The 23,017-nt window shown below is 33.1% G+C and overlaps 1 protein-coding gene across 1 annotated transcript in view; it reads right to left on the minus strand.

Annotated features, from left to right (window-relative positions):
* LOC106715311 (diacylglycerol kinase 1) overlaps positions 1 to 23,017 on the minus strand; it is a 66,790-nt gene that overhangs the window by 16,853 nt on the left and 26,920 nt on the right. The window contains exons 2-3 of the mRNA XM_045682465.1: positions 15,961 to 16,048; positions 14,544 to 14,611 (exon numbers count right to left, since the gene is read on the minus strand). Coding sequence (XP_045538421.1) covers positions 14,544 to 14,611; positions 15,961 to 16,042 — 150 coding nt within the window. The 5' untranslated portion in view covers positions 16,043 to 16,048. The remainder of the gene's footprint in view (positions 1 to 14,543; positions 14,612 to 15,960; positions 16,049 to 23,017) is intronic.

The following is a 23,017-nucleotide window of genomic DNA, read 5'->3' on the forward strand; positions in this document are numbered from 1 at the left end:
TATGGACATTATTCAGGGTGCGAAATGTGCTATTGGGTACAAATGCGTAGATGAAAAAGGTATTAAGGTCGTTTTTATTTGATGATATTAGAATGACGTCAAGAAAGCTTTCTCCGGATCTTGCGTAGGCAAGTAAAATATAATGGCGCCGATCTTTTATAATAAACGAAAAAAGCGCCTACGTCAGAATGTAAATTGATAATATCGTTTTTTGTCTCTTTTTATTACTTCCTTCCTGTAGATCAAAATAAGTTAATCTATCTTTTTTTTTAAACTGAATGTTTGGGAAAATACGTATTTACACGTTCGTAAAGCAAATTACTCAAAGATTTCTTTAAATTTTATTTTTTTATAAGAGAAGCGAGCAAAGGAGCGGCCAGAAACACCGAGGTGATCAACGACACCCATGGACATCCGCAACACCAGAGGAACTGCATATGTGTTGCCGGCTTTAAAGGAAATGGTATGCTTGCTTCTTGAAGGTCCCTAAGTCCCTAATTCGACATGTCATAACGCAAATCCACCTAATAAAAAAGTATTCATACATATTTTCAAGTTATAATTTAATTTTCCGAGTATGTTTTGTTTTAGATTTTTTTTTAAAGTAATGAGATTGAATGTGGATAGCTATAAAGGTACAGGAAGACCAAAGAAAGTATGGATAAATTGTGTGAAAGAGGATATGCGTAAGAAGGGGGTAAATTCAGATATGACGGCTGATAGAGATGTATGGAGTAGTAATACATACTGTGCCGACCCTCCATAGGGATAAGGGCAGGTTGATGATGATGATTTTTTAAAAACTTCATTGTTTTTATTTCTATGACGGTATACATTATTCGTTAAATGTCTTATACTTTTAATATAAAAGTTTTACTTGTTATGAAGTTCTACAAAGATCTTATTTGCATTGCTTCAATTTGACGTCAAAATAGGCCAAAGAAATAACATAATGAATTAAGGGGAACAAACTTTAAGTAAATGTACCTAGATTACATTTCACATTGGAGAAAGCGTTGTTTACTTTTACCAAATGGACTTCCGTCAGAATTGTTTTGTTTGGTGTACGATTCGTTTATAAACTTTCTGTAATTTTAGTATAACCGAAGCTAGCTTGAGTAATGAGTTTTAAATTAACTTCTTTCATTTGACATCGAAAGATAAATGCAAGTAAAATTTAACATTTACAACTGAGCTAACTGACTTGATCAGAGTTATTTAATATTTTATTAAACACTAGCTTTTACCCGCGACTTCGTCCGCGCGGAATAAAAAATAGAAAACGGGGTAAAATTATCCTATGTCCTATTCCTGGTTCTAAGCTACCTGCCCACCAATTTTCAGTCAAATCGATTCAGCCGTTCTTGAGTTATAATAAATAGTGTAACTAACACGACTTTCTTTTATATATATAGATTAGTTAACTGTAACTATGTTGAATATACGCTGAGGGAGTCCCCGTTAGTGGCCACTCAAAGATTCTGGGAGCGTCAGTTCAGATTTTTATGACGCAGTACAAAATTTTATATAATACTAGCAGTTGCACGCAACTTCGTCCGCGCGGAATTAAATAAAATCTTAGTAACAAATAAAGCCTCTGTCACCCCGGGATTAGTGTAGTTTTCCAACAGTGAAAGGATTTTTTCAAATTGTTTCAGCAGTTTTTATCCTATCGCACTGAGCAAATTAACAAACTAACAATTAGGTCGTTCCTCTTTATCTTTCTATATATATATATGCAACCCCATTACGCCCAATGCTGGGCAATAATAATATATATATGGGCAACAATAATAATATTATAGGTATATACGTTTATAAGAATTAGTAATGTATTCATAGTCCAGGCTTGGTATTTCATTTACAACATTCAGTAACCACTGACAGTAACATAGTAAGGCTGTAACATAATTAGTAGTCTAACGAAGCGATAAGGCGAGCGAGGCCTCAGAAGCCTCCGTAGGCTTAGGCGCGCCTTTGATGTCGCCGCCGACCGCTTATATGTCAAATAATTAAGTTGACTTCATAATTTTCTTTCTTTGAATTTTATCCAATTTACTGTAAAATAAAATGTTTATATATACTAGATAGTAATTACAGATATGAAATATTTTTTAAATCAATTAAAAAGATTACGAACAATGCGTGTAGCATGACGGAGTCTAAAAAAACCCCTGATTGATTTAATTTTCACAATAGCTTTACAATGAGCCTGCTTACTTAACTTTATGTGAACAGTGCCTACGATTTTTAATGTTAGCAAATAACATTTCGACGTAATCTAGCTCGTGTAAGCTTACCAAAGGTCGACGTACTTGTTATGACGTCATCACCATTTCCCTGACCCTACGAATTGTTGCGTAAAATATTATGATGTCGATTACACTTAATAGTAAGCGATATAGAAACAGCGGCGACGTATGACGTCATAAAGATACGACGGTGACGCAGTAAATATAAACTTTGACTTTATTGATTGAGTTAAGGATGAATAGGAAAAATGTTGAGTTGGAAAAGAACCTTTAATTAAAATATTAAAATACAGTAATAAAATTACTTACAAATTATTTATTTCTCAACGGCGTGATTTACGATAAAGTTATAAGAATTTAGATTTTTTTTGTTTTTAATAACAACGAATTTAAGTCAAGACGTGACATGTTTTGGAGTCTGATCACGTAAAAAAACATTTCTATTTTGTCCAGAAGAATGATCATACCCGTTAGTTAAAATCGGAAACTACAGATCAAATTAAAAAGAGCAACCTCGCGATAAAAGTCAGAAATGGAACTTTGTAACTTTGTTTTGTTCTCTCTTACAGACTCAAAGTTAATAAACTTAAGGAAATGAATGTTGGAATGGAAAATGAAAAATTCTCACGTATTGAAGTAGAAAATTTACTTCTTCTTAAAGAAGTCATAAAAATACTTTGAACAATTTATTTTTTAAATGATTCACCGTGGGTTTCTTTGACCAAAATCCCAATTTAAAACATACTATTATCTCTGTTTCGTGAAAGATGACGGTATTTTTCATACAGAGTGTTCGTATCAACGACCATGGCTAGAGTAGAGCCTGCGCTTAGTACCTACTGGAAGATTGCATAGCAACAAGAAAAATATGTAGGGCATACGTGATCTGTGGCAGAAAGTATAGAAGATTGGGGCGCATGTAACACACACACACCTATGTGGATGGTGTCAATGGTCATGCTTGACTATGCGTCAATAAACGAATTATTCTTTAGTTCTAATCAGGATTTGAACTAGAGATTTCATGAAGAATTAGCCACTGAACATCGTTGCTTGTATCATCAACACAAATCACGCCTGTAACCCAGGATACCCAGATCACGGATCTCCATTTGGTGTGGCCAATTGAACCTCTGCAATCCACTTTTCACCATTTCGGGAGATGGAACGTGAAGGGTGAACTTTTATTTAGAAAATTATTTGTATCATCAATTTTCTAGATAAAAGTTTATATACTTTGAGAAAATAAATTATAATTCAGGTCAAAGTATAATGTCATAATCAAGAAGTCAAAATAATTTTAGCTGACGGTAAAAATAACTCTTATACTCCTCAAAATTCGGTCTATTTTATATAAATGATATGTTCGAGGAAGTTTGTCGTTGTCGTGGTTGTCTTAACTTAGCATTGTTCTCTAACTTCGTCAATCTACGGCCGCCACTTGGTTCTGTTGATAGAAAACGTGACTTGCATATTTAGGTCAGATAAGACTCGCCTAAGTAACTAATTGCTTTGAATTTAATTGATTATAGTTCTTGTAAACGGTGTAGAATAACTTAGTGAAAAAAAAATTTGAAGTGCTATAAGAGAACAAACAAAAATCGTAACGTTTAAGTCGAATGTTCACAAACCTGCTCCATATTAACAAATCCGAAAATAAAAAAAAATATACATATATACATAATAGGAATCTTTTAAGTTCAAGCTATTTTTCCCCGATTATTAGGATTTTTGCGAGTATGTATGGATGAATGGCCGTTAGTTTACATACTTAACTAACAAAGCGACGGCCAGAGGCTAATTTTAGCTATAAAGGTATCTTTAAAGAGCAAGAAATTTGAAGAGTAAATTCCATTTACTTAAATAATTATTTTTAAATTGTTTGATCACCAAAGGTTTTTTCCGACAAAACAAAGGAAAGGCATTGAATAAATAAATGCGAATCTATTTACTTATTGAAGTGAATTTTCATTTCCTTCCTTATATTAAATTCCTGTACCAACATTCCGTTCAGACGGCCTTCTTGGAAAAGAAGAAATGTGATAAAATATTTTTATATTTACGTTCTTGTGAAATAAAGCTTTATCTATGTAGTGTCTATGTACGTATAAAATTATATTATATTGAATTATATTCATTTAATTAGTATTTCATTAAAGGCGTAATTCATTACAACAGCCTTTAGACTTACAATATACTTCAACGATTATGTTTAAAAAATTTAAATTATATCGCAACGTATATCTTTTTTAATATTTATCACTGGCCTTATAAAAAAAAAACAATTTAAAATTAAAAACTTTACTAAGCCAACATAACTTCTTACTATACTTCCAACCAATATTTGGCAAATATTCATTGTTCTACTAATATGACAATATGTTTGTAGAATGAGACGGAAAATGTGTATTTCTTTTTCAAAGCCATGTTTGTTTAGGACCAGTGTGCTCGAAACTTACGTTACAAATAACATAAGTTGTATTTTATTTACTCGCGAAAATATCAATATTTACTTATGTATTACTATTGCATTATAGGCTGTTAAGATATGACATAAGAGTACAAAAGTAAAACCAATTTAAGTAAGATTTCATAAAAGTAAATGTAATTGCTTTAAGTAGCTTTAGAGACACGCTGTAATTCTAGCCAAGGAAGATAGCATTTATGTATTTTGTATGTAACGGTTAAACTCAAAAAGTACTGAAACGAATTTAAAAAATCTTTTGCGTTTAGAAAGCAACTTTATCACTGAGTAGTATAGGCTCCATTGATTCTAGAGTTTTTCAAATCAGTTAAAAGTCATCTAGTAAAAAAAAAACTCTGAAATTATCAAAAATTTTAAGGAACACTTAAAATAATAATTTTTGTTATTCGTCATGACTAGTCGAATGATAAGGTCACATCATAACTTTGAATGAAGATTTATTTGACCGCATAGTAGTGACAATACTACAAGCCATTCAGTATTTCACGTTCAGATTGAATCGTTGCCAAAAAGTTTTCATTGATTTCCACAAATAGAATTTGTTCTATTTCCACTACCCGGATTCTAACAATACAAAGGTTATAACTGTTTATTTCCTTTGTATCAGGTCTGTTTCTATTTGCGTAGTAAAAAATAAAGAATAAGTTATAAAATACTCTACACTTATTATTGTAAATTCAATCTTTCTTTGTTTTGATTTGATTTTTTTATATTTCTTTCTTCGTGTATTCGTAACTCTGAAAATGATTTAATTTTGTATCCTAATTTACAATATCATTCACATTTTCGGCTTAAATTTTCCTTGCTTCTTCAATATAAAATTACAGTGAAGTTGTCAACATAAATTATTTTATGGTTATAGTTTTCTTCTTATAATTCAAGTAATAGAGATTAAAAACTGAAAGTTTAAAATGTTTTCGTGAATATTTTAAACCTGTAGTACGCAATGTCTGACGTCATATCTTCCGTCCTATATTTTGTGTGACGTCATATGCAATCAGTAGATTCAATGGATAGAAAGAAAATTCAAACCAATCTCGTTATAGTTAAGGTTGATTATCCTTCGTTGACGATTTCATTTTGAAATCACTCATTTCGCTTTGTAAGTATAATAGGTTTATTGGTCACAAACATCTCCTTGAATAATATTTGTGACGTCTTTTGTGAATGTTTGTACCAGCGTGCGACTTAAAAAAACTTTTTATGGACTTTTACAACATAAACAAAATCAATGAATATTTTTTAAAATCATTAGTTTCTTTAAAAACTCAGTATTACTCGGTTTTACGTCCAGAATGGTATGTATATCTTTGTACAAGTCTTTTTTCGGACATCTTATTTGAAAAATAATCGTAACATTTTTTTTACAAATGATAGAGATGCTCACAAAATACCATCTAGATTTGGTTAATACTTTGTACAGTTAAAAATATTTTGCATGAGACATTTCAGTGATGTTGGTAGCTATCAGCATGACGCCAAAAGATTAAAGATTAAGCCTCAATCCCAGTGACACATTATCCTTGTCCGTAATCTTTGCAATAAAACCTTCGTCTGCCATAAAATATGCAACCTCCTTACATCACATCTGTACTGCGATGTTGTTGACCTTATCCTTGTTTATCAAATTCAACGTTTATTTTTACTTCTAATTGCTTTTATCTTTTTAATTTGTTTCGTTTAAGTGATACTTGAATGATTAATTTATGTTAGGACTTATACCTGGTTTCTACTTACATAATGTTCCAGACAAGCTTTGTATGGGTCCCTTACTACTCACTTCAGTAAGAGCATAGTGATATTTTTCGTGAGTCCGTAGGTATGTAAACATGTTTGTATGACTGTCAATTGCGACGTTGTTTAGTGAATTTTTATTAGAGGTTTCTTTCAATTCGTATTCTTGTGAGTGTCGTAATGATAATGTCAGTTGAGCTTAGTGTTTTCTTTTAATTATTTGCCAGTCAATACATGAATTATAGTGACCTAGTAATTATTAAACGTGTCGTATTTTGATGATAACTATATAGTGAAATATAACCGTCAATTTGCTAGGGTGACGCGGCATTGCGGTGATTGGGCCCCGAGGGTGCGAGTATTGCTCGTGCGAGGTGATTTAAGTGAGTAATAGCGTCACTAACGGTGTCATTTCACTGCCACGTTAATATGTTACTGATTTATCTGCTCTGATCACTTACCTTTAAACATGCACTGGCCTACAAACCGTAGTATACTGTGCTTATTTGATTTTCGTCATTTTTTTGGCGCTGTTTAATAAATATTAAACATTTAAATATTGAAATGGCAACCTGGCTAGAAGATATTTTTTATTTATTCTTTTTTGTTATTGCAACACTTGCCTAATAAAATTTAATTTACATGCATGTCATTTTTTGTTCAATTTTAAAATAAATATTAATTAATATTTTTAAAGCTCGCATTTTTATTGTACATGCGAGCTAGTGGTCCTTCGATTTAAACCAGTGAAAGTTTTAGTGCAAAATTGTTTTTTGCGGTGCTTGTGAACTATATACCGGCCTCCGGTACGTTTGTGGCCCGCCAAGTTCGCAATAGAAAATTGCGAGGAACTTATGGTTTCTCGCCTCGTGGACTCGAAGAACATCAAGATTGCATATAAAAATATAATGTCCATGCGAATATTGAAGAAAATAATTGCTATTAGCTGCAAATAAAATTCCATCTTTTTATATCCAATTCGAACCAGTTTGAACAAGGCGCGCGGCGTGGGTTGTTACCGCAATGTTGGCACAATTGTCAGCCTCAGAGTGTCGACATCTATGATGCGGAATGCTGTCGTAAGGTTGGCGGACGTACATATCTGTCAGCTGTCAACAATTGTTTTGTAAACAAACGGGAATTCGTTGGTTTTGATTTTCTTCAAAGTGAAAGTTTGTTTGATGAATAAAAGTGTAATAAAGTGCGGTTACAATATATATAGTGTTTCAAGAGTTCTTTAAAAGTGTACGGTTCAGTCGTTAAACATGGCTGAAGACTTGAAAAAATTAATAATTCATCGTGGACTGCTTAAAGGTACTATTACTCGCATTGAAACTTTTATAAATGATCAAAAACATTTAACCTCTTCTCTGGAGATCCTTCAAACTCGTAAAGATAAGTTAGTCGCTACTATGCATGAATACGAAAGAATACAATTGGACATCCTGATGTTAGATGCAAATGATAAGGAAAACATAGATCTTGTAGAAGAAAAATATTATTTTATATTATCTAAGCTAAATGAAAGTCTTAAAACCTTGACCGATTCTAGTAAATCAGGATGCTCAAATGTAACCAATTGCCGATTACCAAATATTGAACTTCCAATTTTCTCAGGAAAAGATTATACAAAATATGCTCCTTTCATGGATTTATTTACTGCAGTTATTGATAAGGATAAGTCCTTGTCCAATGTTCAAAAACTATTTTACTTGAGAAAATATGTCAGTGATGATGCATTGGCAATCATTGTTAATTTGCCTCTTATTAATGAGTCTTATGAAGAATCTCTGGAGCTATTAAGAAGGAGGTTTGATAATAAAGCTAGGTTGATTGCAAATCATATTAATGTGATCTTAGAATTGCCAACCATGCAGAGGGGTACTGCGGCCGCAATTAGAACATTTGTTTCTGATGTTCAACAGCAGCTTCATGCTCTTAGAAATTTAAAACAACCAGTAGATCAATGGCATATGTTGCTTTTATCTATTTTGAGTAAGAAGTTGGATCAATATACCAACAGAGCGTTTCAATTAGAACGCAATAATGAATCTTTACCAACAATTGCTGAGTTCATTACTTTTTTGGAGAAACGTGCTACTGCTCTAGAGGATAGCGGAGAAAGGGCATCTCATGAAAACACCTCCAAAAAAGTCTTTAGGGTCAGCAATGTTGCTACTAATAATAAAAATACAATTAAAAGAAATTGTAATTTTTGTGAAGGAGTTGGTCACTTACTTTTTGAATGCCCGCGCTTTAAGTTAGCTCCTACTAGTGATCGTCTTAATTTTGTGCAAGATCGAACTTTGTGTTCGACTTGTCTCAACGATCACAAGGGACGCTGCAGGTTTCACTTTAAATGTAAAAGTTGTAAAAAAGACCACAATACCCTTCTCCATGAGGATGATAGTAAAGGAGATCCAGAGCAAAATGTTGTTCTTCACACAAATAGTTCCTCTAATCAAGTGTTACTGCCTACTGTGAAGGTTAAAGTCTATGATGCTAGGGGACATTACCTATTTGTGAGGGCTCTATTAGATACTGGTAGCCAAGCCTCATTTATAACAAAATCTTTAATGGCAAGGTTATCCTTGAAACTTTTTTATCAAGCCACCAATATTATTGGTATTGGTAATAAATGTAACAACATAAATAATTATGTAAAACTTAATATTTATTCTCCAGTGCAAGGTGTGCAACTCCACATTAAATGTCATGTAGTGGATTCTATAACTACACAGTTGCCTCAACAAGAAATTGATATACAGCAGTACAAATTACCAAAGAATGTATTTTTGTCTGATGATAATTTTAATGTACCTGACGAGATTTCATTACTTTTAGGAGCTGATGTATATTTTAACATTCTTTTGAATGGTCATATTAAATTGCTAAATGGTCCTGTCTTACAAAATACACTCTTTGGATATATCGTGGGAGGCACTGTCCCTAGTAACTCATTGAATAAAAATGAAACTTTAGTGTCAAATTTTGCTTTTTGTAATACTGAAAAACTTGAAAACATTATGCAACAATTTTGGTTGAATGAGAAAGTCCCAGAGGTATCACTTATTGAAAACACAGAAAAACAAAAAGCAGAAAATATTTTTCTTTCATCTGTTAAACTAGAAGAAAACAAATTCTATGTTGATATGCCACTTGTTACAAGTTTAGATCAGTTACACCTCGGGGATTCTTTCTCAATCGCCTTACAAAGATTTCTTGCACTGGAAAAAAGGTTTAAAAAGTGTTCCATGTATCTTCAATTATATAAAAGGTTCATTGATGAATATATTGCTTTAGGGCATGCCAAGATAGTTGATGTAGGTGAATATGATATACAGAATGGTCCAGTATACTTTTTAGCTCACCATGCAGTATTCAACGAAAATAGTAAAACTACAAAAATTCGTGTAGTATTTAATGGTAGTGGGAAATCAAAAAATAAAATATCTCTCAATGACGTTATGTTAAATGGACCTGTTGTTCAGAGTGAATTGTTTGATATCCTTGTACTTTTCAGAACCTACATCTATACACTAATTTGTGACATGACAAAAATGTTTAGAACCGTTTACATTAATGAGCATCATAGATCTCTTCAAAATATTCTCTGGCGAGATGATCCTTTAAAGCCCATTCTTTGCTTGCAGCTACAGACTGTCACCTATGGTTTGAAATCTTCTACCTATTTGGCTACTAGATGTCTTATAAAATTAGCAGAAGACTATAAAGATACTTACCCACTTGCATCACAGGCAATGTATTGTAACACTTATGTGGATGATGTACTAATGGGGGCGAATAGTATAGAGCAGCTAATTAAATTAAAGACTGAACTGGTAGAGCTGTTGGGTAAGGGGGGATTCACTCTGCACAAATGGTGTTCAAATGTACCAGAAGTTCTAAGCGATGTTCCAACAGAACAGAAATATTTTGAATCACTTGAGATGGATAAAAGTAACATTATTAAATCATTAGGATTGAAATATGATGTTCTCCCTGATATATTTACTTTTACCATTCCCAACATTGATACTAAAAATATTCAAACAAAGAGGAGCATTTTAAGTTTCATAGGAAAAATGTTTGATCCATTAGGGCTGATTGGTCCTATAATAGTTATTGCAAAAATTTTCATGCAAGAATTGTGGTCCATGAAAATAGATTGGGATACTATATTGCCCCAAGCACAAATTAATGTTTGGAATAAATTCCTTATGAATTTAAAATTAATGGAAACGCTTACTGTACCTAGGGCTATAATTAGCAAGAATTTACTATTGGTAGAGCTAATAGGATATGCAGATGCCTCTATAAAGGCGTTTGGTTGTTGTCTATATTTAAGGGTTTTTGACCAACATGGAAACGTACAATCTAACCTGCTGTGTTCAAAATCGCGTGTTGCGCCTTTAAATAAATCCTTAACAATGCCTAAACTTGAGCTCAATAGTGTCTTGCTCATGTCGCAACTTGTACACAGGGTTGAAGAAAAATTAAAAAATCAACTCCCTTCATTTAAAGTGTACCTTTATAGTGACTCACAAATCGTCCTTATGTGGTTACAGTCTCAAAAAACCATTAAAGATCTCTACGTTTCAAGACGGATTAAGCAAATCAAAGAATTGACAAATAATGTGCAATGGTCACATGTTAGATCTGAAAGTAATCCCGCCGATCTTCTGTCAAGAGGTACTGACCCTCAAAAGCTCAAATTAAACAAATTGTGGTGGCACGGTCCAGCTATTTTGGTTAATAAAGATTTCGTGCACATTCCTGCATCGGCAGATATCTTGCATCCTTTTCTTACAACCCAAGAAGAAATAGTGACTGCTAATGTTTGCACTACTGACGCTCCAGATCTTGCCTTGATTGAAAAATATTCAAACTTGAGCAAGCTACAACGCATTGTTGCTCTTCTTAAAAGATTTGTGCATAATTGTCGAAATAAAAACAATAAGTCTACAGGCCACTTGTCCCCCAGTGAGCTGAATGACTCTTTAATGACCATCATTTCTGTCACTCAGTATCACTGTCTTTCTAATGAAGTTAATGCTGTTGTTCAGGGTAAGACTATTAAGTCGAGTCTAGTCAATTTGCATCCATTCTTGGACAGTAACAATGTCCTCCGTGTGGGGGGAAGGCTTCAAAATGCAGCTAACCTGCCTTATGAAAAAATACATCCTGCTATAATTCCCAAATCGACTCATCTTACTAGGTTGATTATAGAGCGAGAGCATCTCCGTCTGCTTCATGCTGGAGCTAAATTAGTTCTCAGTTCTCTATCCCAAAGGTTTTATTTAGTAAGTGGTATTCGTGAGGTAAAAAAAGTTGTCCACAAGTGTATTAAGTGCTTTCGTCTAAAAGCTGTAGCTGCGAAGCAGCTAATGGGCTCTCTACCGAGTGAACGCATCACTCCTCAAAGACCATTTCAGACAGTGGGTGTTGACTTTTGTGGCCCATTTAGCATAAAGGTTGCGAGAATCCGGAAGCCATTGCAATCAAAAGCTTATATTGCACTTTTTGTGTGTTTTATGACCAAGGCTATACATGCTGAAGTAGTCACCGATTTGACTACAGAGGCTTTCTTGGCATGTCTGAAAAGATTTATAGCTAGGCGTGGTTTACCCACAATCATTTATTGTGACAATGCTAAAACCTTTAAAGGTGCTTGTAACACTCTTATTAATTGTATGTTAATGTTAAGTTAAACCTATGTATAGGTAATTTTAGTTTAGTTCTAAAGTTAAAGAAAAGAGTTTACTCTTATTATATTGTTTAATTTGTTGCCGGGCCCAATTATGTTTAATAAATATTAAACATTTAAATATTGAAATGGCAACCTGGCTAGAAGATATTTTTTATTTATTCTTTTTTGTTATTGCAACACTTGCCTAATAAAATTTAATTTACATGCATGTCATTTTTTGTTCAATTTTAAAATAAATATTAATTAATATTTTTAAAGCTCGCATTTTTATTGTACAGGCGCTGAGATCCCTTTCATACGCAATTGTTACGGCGGCAGTCAAATATGATAGATGACACACAGATATTCGTAGGCAATAAATTGTTTACTGACCAAAAACTATTGAGATATAGCCAAGCGACCGCTGCACATAGGCATCTGCAATTGAGTGTGTGAATTTTTTTTTTCTTTGAAAAATGGAAAGATCATCTATAAGTTTTATTGCAAAACAATTTTTATTTTTTTATTTTTCGCAATAATTAAAAAGTTATATCAAAATCAAAATTAATTTTTGAATCCAGTACCGAAGACGCGCCGAGAACTCCCGAACAAATCTGAGCGCATGTGACTTCATACTGTTTTTTTGTCAACTTGACAGCTGACGTATAATAGCGGTAAACGATGCATTTGGATATGTTCCGATATGCACTGCGAGCACTGCACAGTGCTATCACTGTAGAAAAATTCGTTCTGTTATGAACTGCCAGTATACTGCCGCAGTACCAATTCATATTAATTAAAATATTTTTAATTTGACACTACTCCAAAACAGTTTTTTTAATGTACTAGAAAACTTGAACACACTCATTTGAATGATGTGTCAAAAAATGCTGCTGAAAGTAAACGGGATTGCGTTCCGTTTTAAATCGTAACCAGTATAACTGGCTATAAAGGGACGGACGGCTTCACAGTATACTGAATTGACGTCACACTGTACAGTGGTCGCAGTGCATATCGGAACATACCCATTATGAATTTGCGAAACATTATGACGTCACAAGTATTGTGGCTATCGTTCACATTCACGTGACTATATTTTAATTTTAAATCGCTTGTAATTAATTGAAAAAAAAAATATTTTTCGTTTTTCACGTTACACATCGATAAAATTAATAATTAAGTTTTTAAAATATATATAAAAAATAAACATTAATTTTTTTTCACACTCCCAATTGCAGGTACCTTTAACCGACGGAAGGGGGGACGCACAGGAAGAGAATATATCCCCTCCAATCTATCCTCCATAATATATCCTCCATCAAATACACTTTCCCTTCTCATTCTTCCCTTATAAGAAAAGGGTATCAAGGGAAAGAGGACTAAAATTAGGCCTCCGGCACCGTGTATCTAGCTGTTTTTTTCATATGTCTAAATTATTTTCTTGTAACATCTTTCTGGTATAGTCTGGAATAATTTTATATGATAAAACAAAAACCAATTTAGAATTTTGTTTTGAATAGGCTGAGTGGTAATGGCAAAAATAGTGGAGATTCCTAAAGAAAAAAACATTAGCATATTATGCTAAGGCCGACGATCCGCAATGGTGCCGCATAAATGCTTCAACGAAAGGCATTTACGAACGCAAAGAATTTGTGTAACTTTTAAAAAATACGATCTATTCCTAAATCACTAACTGCTCAAAATTCCATCATACTCAGACAGATGAATAGAATGTCTTGAAATTTTTAAAGTCGTAAGTATTTATTACTTTCTCTAACTTTGTAGTTAAAAGTGTACATGATAACGCTTAACTGTTTTAAAATAGACTCTTACATCTTTTAAGTAAGAACTTTGACTTAGAAGAAAAAAAAATACTTTCAGGACATATCACGAGAGAGGCGAGATCACTAGACTTTGAATCAACCTTAGATTTATTTATGAGTTCAGAAAAATCGCTAACCAGAAAATCGTTGACACAAAATGCAATTAAGGTAAAGAGCGCTTGTATAAAATTATTGAAAAAACATATCCGCGCTTGAACATTTTGAGGGTTGTTATCTTATTCCAGTTAATGAAAGTTCAAATATTTGAAACTTTTGCAACATTTTCCAATTCTATAGTTTTTTTTTTATTTTCACTAAAGTGAATAGTTTAAACAGTTGTTTAGCAATATTATGGAAGGGAAATGAATCAGTTTTTTCAATAGCTTTCAATATACGAGAGTGTGCACTTAATATGTTTTTAGTGGTCACACTCATTTAACAACTCAAATTAATTATGGTTGTTTGATTCATAAAGTGTTACATTTAATTACATTTAATGTTATTATTACATTTAACATAATAATTTTATTTAATAGATATAAGTTCTGAATCAGACTTACCCCATCTGGACTTTGCTTTTTGACTTCGCAAAATTCGTTGAGAACATTTTGCAGCTTCTTAGTCGAATCTGGAATTTAAAAAAAATCAATTAGGTTTAATTATTTACTAGCTGTTGACCGCGATTCCCTCCGCGCTGAGTTAACATGAAACTTGATTAGTAGCTTTTTTGTTCTTCCAGGCTATGTTCTAAATCTGTGCCGAATTTCATCAAGATCCGTTGTGCCGTTCCGGAGATACCTTCAAACAAACATCCATCCGTCTAAACATTTGCACTTATAATATTAGTAAAATTTACTATGAAAGTTAAATTGTAATGTAAACTTTAGCTAGAGATTTTTTGTACATTAATAATTTAGTACATTACTACATTTAATTAAGCTAACTATGTAGCTGTCGCCCGCGATTCCGTCCGTACGGAATAAAAAAAACTAATAGCCTATATGTTCTTCCAGACTATGTTTTATATCTATGCCAAATTTCAGCGGGATCCATACAGTCGTTCTGGAGATACCTTCAAACAAACATCCATCCATCTAAACATTCGCATTTATAATATTAGTAAGATTTATATATTCTTTAATATATTGGTAATATTGACTGAATAAACCGGTGATATGAATTAGCGGAACACATAATAACTTTCTGATAGATCTTTTGCCAAATGCAATATTTTGACGACGATTAGTATTTATGTTGAAAATATTTAATATGCAAAGGTCGCGGTTTGAAGGCTAATATAAATGTAGATTGTGGCTTTCCTTGGAAAAATACTGGGGCACGGGACAAACATTTTTATTTAAGGAGCTTAAGAACGTGAATTAACTTTTTTATGAATTAAGCATTTTTTTTGCGAAAAGAGAGTACTCTCCTGGATACTAAAACACGCCGAATTGAACAAATTAAAGATAAAATTAAGAACCAGGACATTACATTTAGACTAAGCAATTTTCGTTTGTTCTTACAAATTAGTTAAAAAAAATCTCAAACCTGTAATACAATATTCAAGCCACTAGCATAGGTAAAAAAAAAAAAAAAAAGGTAATAGAATGACTGAATAAAGAATTTAGAAAGACTAAGTCTTTTTAGACTTATTCTTTATTGTCAATGTTATTTTTATTAATACTTTTGACAACAACGTCCTTGATACCTTATTAATTAGAAGAGACCTAGACTGTTACCTGTAAGTTATTCACTGAGGACGTTCTTATTTATATAATTGTACTAGCTGTCGCCCGCGACTCCGTCCGCGCGCAGTTAAAAAAAAACTAAATGGGGGGTTATGAAAAACAGATGTTGGCCGATTCTCAGACCTACTGAATATACTCACAAAATTTCATGAGAATCGGTCAAGCCGTTTCGGAGGAGTTCAAGTTCGAACCCCGTAACACGAGAATTTTATATAATTGTATAACTCACATGAGGCTAACTCTTGCAGCTGCTGGAACTCGGCGGGCGAGAGCTTGTCCCATTGGAACCCGCTGCCCGCCGTGTTAGGCATCACACTCTGTAACAACCAAAGACAATTATAAGTCACTACAGCAAACAATCGTAGCATGAATATCCCAACATGCTAGTATGAAATCACCATATATGTTTTTGAAAACTTGCAGAAAAAAGATCGCAAAATAATAAAAAAAAAAATTGTACTTCAGATGTATTTGGAGCACTCACGGTACCATGGATGGAGTTATGTTACATGCTGCAAGTCAACATGCTTTGTAAATTTTAATATTTTAAATAGTATAAGAGATTACAGAAGTCCATTATAAGCAAATAGATTTTTTTTCTGAATCATATACACATTACAGAAAGACTGCGGCAAGAATACGAAACACTAAGCTTGATTGAAATGCACTGAATATAAGTTCACGGCTGTTTTTCTATGTAGTATGTACATGACTGTAAACATTTTTTTTACGTATGTACTATGGCGCGTATTTAGTCGTTATGGAGGGAGATTTGAAGAATTACAGAAAATAAAAGAAATGTGATATGCCGGATCAAACACTACGTCAGTGTCTAATGATGGATGATGTCCGTGTTAAGCGATACTTTAATGGCAACCGTTCAGTTATCCTGACAAATGAGAAACTAACACAAATAGACCACAAATTTCAACGTCTTCAATGATATACCAAATTGTATTGGTGACGTAGAACACAGAATTTAGATACCTTTAATTTCAAACTATCGGCTTTAAACTGTCTGATATTTCAAATTTACGTATGCCAAAAAGTTTGTATGACTTCTTGCGTTCATGGCTCAAAATTTATACATTAAAAGACCTATACTGTAAGTACCAGCTAGTTGGTTAATAAATGTATATCTTATATTAAAATGGATTCATAAACATTACAACGTCAAAAACATGCAAAGCGAGTTCTGAATAAATTCATTATTCTATTCATAGTGTCGTCGTATGGAACTATCTTGCATGTAAATGTGATACAAAAGGCTATTTAAGGACATGTGAGTAGCATTGTGTTCACGTTGTCCTTTGCATTTCAGAAACTAAGCTCCATAACAAAAGTAAATGTCTACTCCTATTTCTATAGAGTAAACTGTTATTACTATTTTGAAGTATCTTGGCAGTGCAAGGTCTCCGGCGTAGGTACTGCGTACTGCCCTTCGCGGCATTCTGCTGTACCTAAAATTGTGTTCGTTCGCGAATTTAAGAGCCGCCAAGATATCTGAAAACAGTGGGCCTAGCACGAATATTTGTGACAATAGCTATAGTATCGTCATCGACAAAATTTGCGCCAGTATCAGACGTAAAATACACCATAAATCTCATACTAATTTTGACTTTGGGCTTTTGGTGTCAGAAATTCACGATGAATCACGAAACTTAGCTTGGAGATATACTTTTACCGTCTTTTATTGGTAAAATTTTCATACCGTTCTACGTGTAATAGGAACATAATAAGAATTTTGTTTACAACACAATTTGGGCACCGCATTACATTTCACTGTTTACGGTGACTTCAACAACCTTCAAGTTCTAACGTGCTAAAGTTATAAATCTCACCAATAGACTGTACCACTGGGATAATTCCTACCGAAGATATTTAAGAATAAAAAGACCTTTTGATCTAAACTTTTCTGCTCAAACACACAAACCACTGGTTTTATCTCAATTGTCAAGTTTGACAACTGACTCGTGTACTTGTACTGGTATGTCATAGAACATTTCCCAAAATTCTAATAAACTCCCTCTGTTGTTAAATAGAAATATCTGGCTAATATTATAAATACAAAATTGGGCGTATGGATGGTTGTCAGCTTGTTGTATGATTATATTTGAATCTCTTTGATCCCAATGAAAAACACTAATCGAATGACTCCTTACTCTTTAAAATTCGATAGGCCGTTTACATAAATAGTGAAAAATAATTTCCTCTTGCCACTTGGATATTTATTAAACAACTAGCTATCGCCCGCGACTCCGCGCGGAATTTAAAAAATAATACTAAGTAGCTTATGTGTTCTTCCAGACTATGATCTACATCTATGCCAAATTTCATCGAGATCTGTTGAGCCGTTCTGAAGATACATTCAAACAAACAACCATCCATCCAAATATTCGCATTTATGATATTAGTAAGATTAATTCTCTTTCATCAATTTTAACTTGAAAATATCTTGCAAATCTATTTTGATTTACTAGTATTGAATTAGTTTAGTTATCTTTATGTGTATGTAGTTTAGCTATTGTTTTTCAACACAAAATTAAATCAACTTTCATTACGACGACCATTAATCTTCTTTGTGAAAACAATGTGGAGAAATTTATGAGAAAATATTTTTAAGTTTTTGCTTTAACGAAGATCCCGTCTTTTATTCTTCGTGATAGCTTGTCGTTTTTAGAAACTGGATACTTTGTTTTGTTTTGGATTTTTAAGAGTTTAGGATCAAAATAACAGAAAAAGTATATAGGCAAGTAAGTAGTTATTATAAAAACTAAATTGTTTTTTTACTCTACTATGACTCATATACCAAATAAACAAAAAAAAACGTATAAAAAGATCACCCTCCCTTGGGGTTTAAATTCCCAGCCCGCTCTAATGTGTCGCCTGACGCTTATAACTTTTTTAATTAGACGTAACGTATTACGAAACGTTTACTACATAATATAGAGCTTCTGTAATACCAAAAAAATTATTAATAATCCGTAGTAAACGCAAATCTAATGAAAGTATTTAACAGCTTATAATTTCCCTAAAAATTGAGCTGTCAAACTCAGTGCAGATCTTTTAGTAGTAGAAACTAACGGTATACTCAAAATAGGATATCTGGCCTCGATGGAAGAGGCGCTATTATCACGGTTATATTTGTTATAAAAAAACATGACATGACAACTACAGAACAAAAAAGACGTTGTGACATTTTTTTGACATTGACAGGAGGGCGCTAGTGAGCTATCATAGTTTATGTTGACATATGCCTACTGACTCAGATATACGTGTTGGTCTATAAAATGGACTAATACAAGATACTTCCTTTATATATGCAGTTGTGCAGAGCGGAGAATATCATTAATATGGCTTAAAGCCCGGTTATATGGTAATCAGATTTAAGAACATCCTAGAACAATGTATTCAGGACGCGACGGCCACGCGTGCGGTCATTCCCTTCGCAAATCTTCGGCTTATTATTTTTAGAAGAAAGCTTATGGTCCTTTGTTTAAAAAAATGTCTGTTAACTTACAAGATACTAAAATGCGAAGCCAATCAAATATATTACAATAATAAACATAAAAGTTTTAGTAAATGTGTTATAACAAAATTAATATCCTATTAGCTAATGCACTCAAAGCTGCTAAGTGATAACAAAGGGTAACTTTATCCCTTATATTGATAAATACTAAATCCAGACTAAGAAATTTACTTAGTAACCATTAAACAACTGAATGTGGCAGTAAAACACGTAAGTATGAAGTAACGCGAAAGAACGTAATATACCAAGTGATTAATAAAACTGTAATTAACTTAAAATGAACCTCTCGTCCTACCTTCTTTAGTGAGCGACGATGAAAGAAGGTTAAGGCTTTTTGTTGCGTCACAATTGCCACTCGTTAACACTTCTGTACTAATTACGCTTCTCTTGTAAGTACTTTATTTTGTAATGAATCAAATTTAGTTTAACGGACTTTTTTAAACAGTAGGATTAAATTTCATTCCCCTTCTCATCCCATCCTTATTACAAAAGGCTTGAAGTATTTGACGACTAGAATTTCTCCGGTCACACTCATCAGGCGAATTTCGAAAATGCTTTCACTTTACGCCTATCTTCTGTTTGGTCGTGGTATTCTATCGGTCGAAAGAGCCATTCGTTGAGCAGCTAATTCTGTTATATACTCTACCACTGTGGAGGTTAGCACAGAACGGAATGTTGAACACTGTTTTAAAGTTACTTTCATTAGCTCTTAAACTATAAAAGTAGTTACAATTAGTATAGTCCCGGTGCGTTACTTTGGAGATACCGGGACTCTCACCACTTGCAGTTCAGGATGGGCACTGAGAGGGTTTTAGTGAGTCAAGTCTCACGTAACCTTGTTTTTACCCCAGAAGGCAGGGTACTATTAGTATGTGCTGAGTTCAAATAAAATGTTTTAATATCCGCTTCAGTCTAATACACGTGTGATTAAAATTGTACGTGCCATTGTGTAATGCCGCGGCAGGAAATTCCTCAACAAATTGGATAACTCAAGCTGCGGTACGTGATCGTAATAACAAAAGATAGTTACATCTAACATTACAATTTAGGAATAATAAAGTATTTAGGTATACGATATAAAAGCTATAATTATGCTCTTGATATATATTTTGTTATGTTATAAACGATTGTTAAATGATTTCGTCTTAAAACAGCTGCACCTAAGGAGCTTGAAATCGCAGATGTATTAGTTAGAACTCAGTGAAGACTCACTACTGAACTATAACTTATAATAATAACGCAATATAACCATTTGCGAGAGTAGTATTGTTTCTATACTTGCCAGGAATCTAAGTGTGTCACATAGCTGTGAATATCTGGTTATATATAAACAAAGTCAATAAAGCAGCCCTATCCATTAGTTATTCTGCAATACTCATGCATTTTGGACCGAAAGGGTGACATGAGCGTGCGTTATTGTTGTTGTTCTTCGTCTTATATTTTTTTAAGAATGACCTTTAATTAACTTTATCTATTCTGTAACAAAGTTTTTAATTCTATCCCAACACGTTACAAATTTTTCAAATGTCAAATGACATTAATCTGATATTTGTGATGTAAATTTCATCAGGTAGAATTCTTCTTCTTCAAGTAGAAAACAAAAAAACCATCACTAGCTACCAGGAATCCATCAATACTTAAAAATACATTGAAAATGGCGACCTAAAAATGATTTTCATTTTTATTTATATGAACTGTTGTACTCTTCAGTTTATCTACTCTGTGGATTAAACAATTGAAACGAATGGAAAAACAACAAAAGTTGTTATAAAAACTACCCTCAAATTGCTGTTGAATGTGACCCGAGTCACATAACTGCGATACGGTAAACTAGATGGCTTGTTCGTAAAAAGATATCGCTTCGTCGGTCTCGGATTATGTTGTTGAGATTTTGTTGCTGCGATCGTCAGATTAGCTTAGGGTCAAACAACTTTAGTGAATGTAATAAAGATTTGCATTCCATTCTTTCTTTATACAATTTACTCAGTTGAAATAATTTTTATTGATATGTCGTTTAATTTTAATGCAGCTATTTAAATAAAATCTGTAACCATTTTATGAGCATTTATTATATTTTAAGATTGCTTTTAAATGTAATCATCGCTAAAAGCCAATTGTAATACATTAAAATAAATTTCAAAATTTTACGACGACTATTTGAGTGCTTTCAAAATACATTTTTCATGTACACGTTAATCGAATTTTATCTTGTATAAATTAAGATGTATTATTTAGGTAATGCGTCATTACTAAAATATTAATTTACTGATTCAATTTAAAAAAATAGGAAATTCAATTTATACGAGTCTTTAACAGACATTTTAATCTGATATTTATGTCGACAGTTGGGACTTCCCGCGTTATTTACGATTTTGGCGCGCGAACTCGTAACGCTCGTCACAATACTAAAGTTTTGTAGTTTCTGTGAATTTGAAATATAGATTTTAAAGCTCTTTCGAATTTGTAACTGTTTTGCAACTATTGATATGTTTACAACAACATTTAAAGTGAGTTCAATTACTTTAACCTGAATATTTTTGGTGTCCAGTAGGATTTTTTTAGTTTCGGAGCCTATTCAATGCAAACAAACAATCAAATCTTTCCTCCTTATAGTTTTGAATAGAAAATGCTTACAATAATGTTTTAAAATCCATATGTTATATTTTTAATGCGTTCTCTAATTCGGTATGCATAAATTAATAACTATCTAATATATAAAATTCTCGTGTCACAGTTTTCGTCACCGTACTCCTCCAAAACGACTTGATCGATTCTCATGAAATTTTGTGAGCATATTCAGTAGGTCTGAGAATCGGTCAACATCTATTTTTCATTTTTTTTAACTGCGCGCGGACGGAGTCGCGGGCAACAGCTAGTCTAATATATAAAATTCTCGTGTCACAGTTTTCGTCACCGTACTCCTCCGAAACGGCTTGACTCTCACGGCGATTCTCATGAAATATTGTGAGCATATTCAGTAGGTCTGAGAATTGGCTAACATCTATTTTTCATAACCCTCCCCCATTTTTTTTTAACTGCGCGCGGACGGAGTCGCGAGCAACAGCTAGTCTAATATATAAAATTCTCGTGTCACAGTTTTCGTCACCGTACTCCTCCGAAACGGCTTGACTCTCACGGCGATTCTCATGAAATATTGTGAGCATATTCAGTAGGTCTGAGAATCGGTTAACATCTATTTTTCATAACCCCCCCCCCATTTTTTTTAACTGCGCGCGGACGGAGTCGCGGGCGACAGCTAGTTTTGATATAAAATTTACTTGCTTAGAATTGCTTCACTTGTAAATTACAAAAAAGCCATTTTCTAAGTTTAAGAGTTATGTCAACCACGATAATGGAAGTATGTGAGGTTATAGATCCAAGGTATTGACCCGAGCCATCGAGCGTTGGCACTGAACCCTTGGTTTCCACTGCTGAAACACAAAAACGAAAAAAGCCAAAGCAAAAAAATACTGTCTTATCTTTTATTCTTACTAAAACAAGCAGAGATAACATTATGTTCTTGTGTGGATGTTACGGCAATAAAACCGTAACATAGTTACTCTACGTTCATGTTCCGGTACCTACTCGTTGAAAACTAAAATGGCTAAAGTATATTTTTAATTTGGTTCTCTTTGTCTTAGTTTTGAATATTTTTTTTAAAATTATGTTTCAAATAAAAAGCTTTTAGAATAAGAATGAGTGGGATTTGAGTACTGCAATATTTTTCTTTTGACGGTAACAATCACAATGAGTAAAG

This window comes from Papilio machaon, chromosome 19 (genome assembly GCF_912999745.1).
Source record: "Papilio machaon chromosome 19, ilPapMach1.1, whole genome shotgun sequence".
Taxonomy (NCBI): Eukaryota; Metazoa; Arthropoda; class Insecta; order Lepidoptera; family Papilionidae; genus Papilio; species Papilio machaon.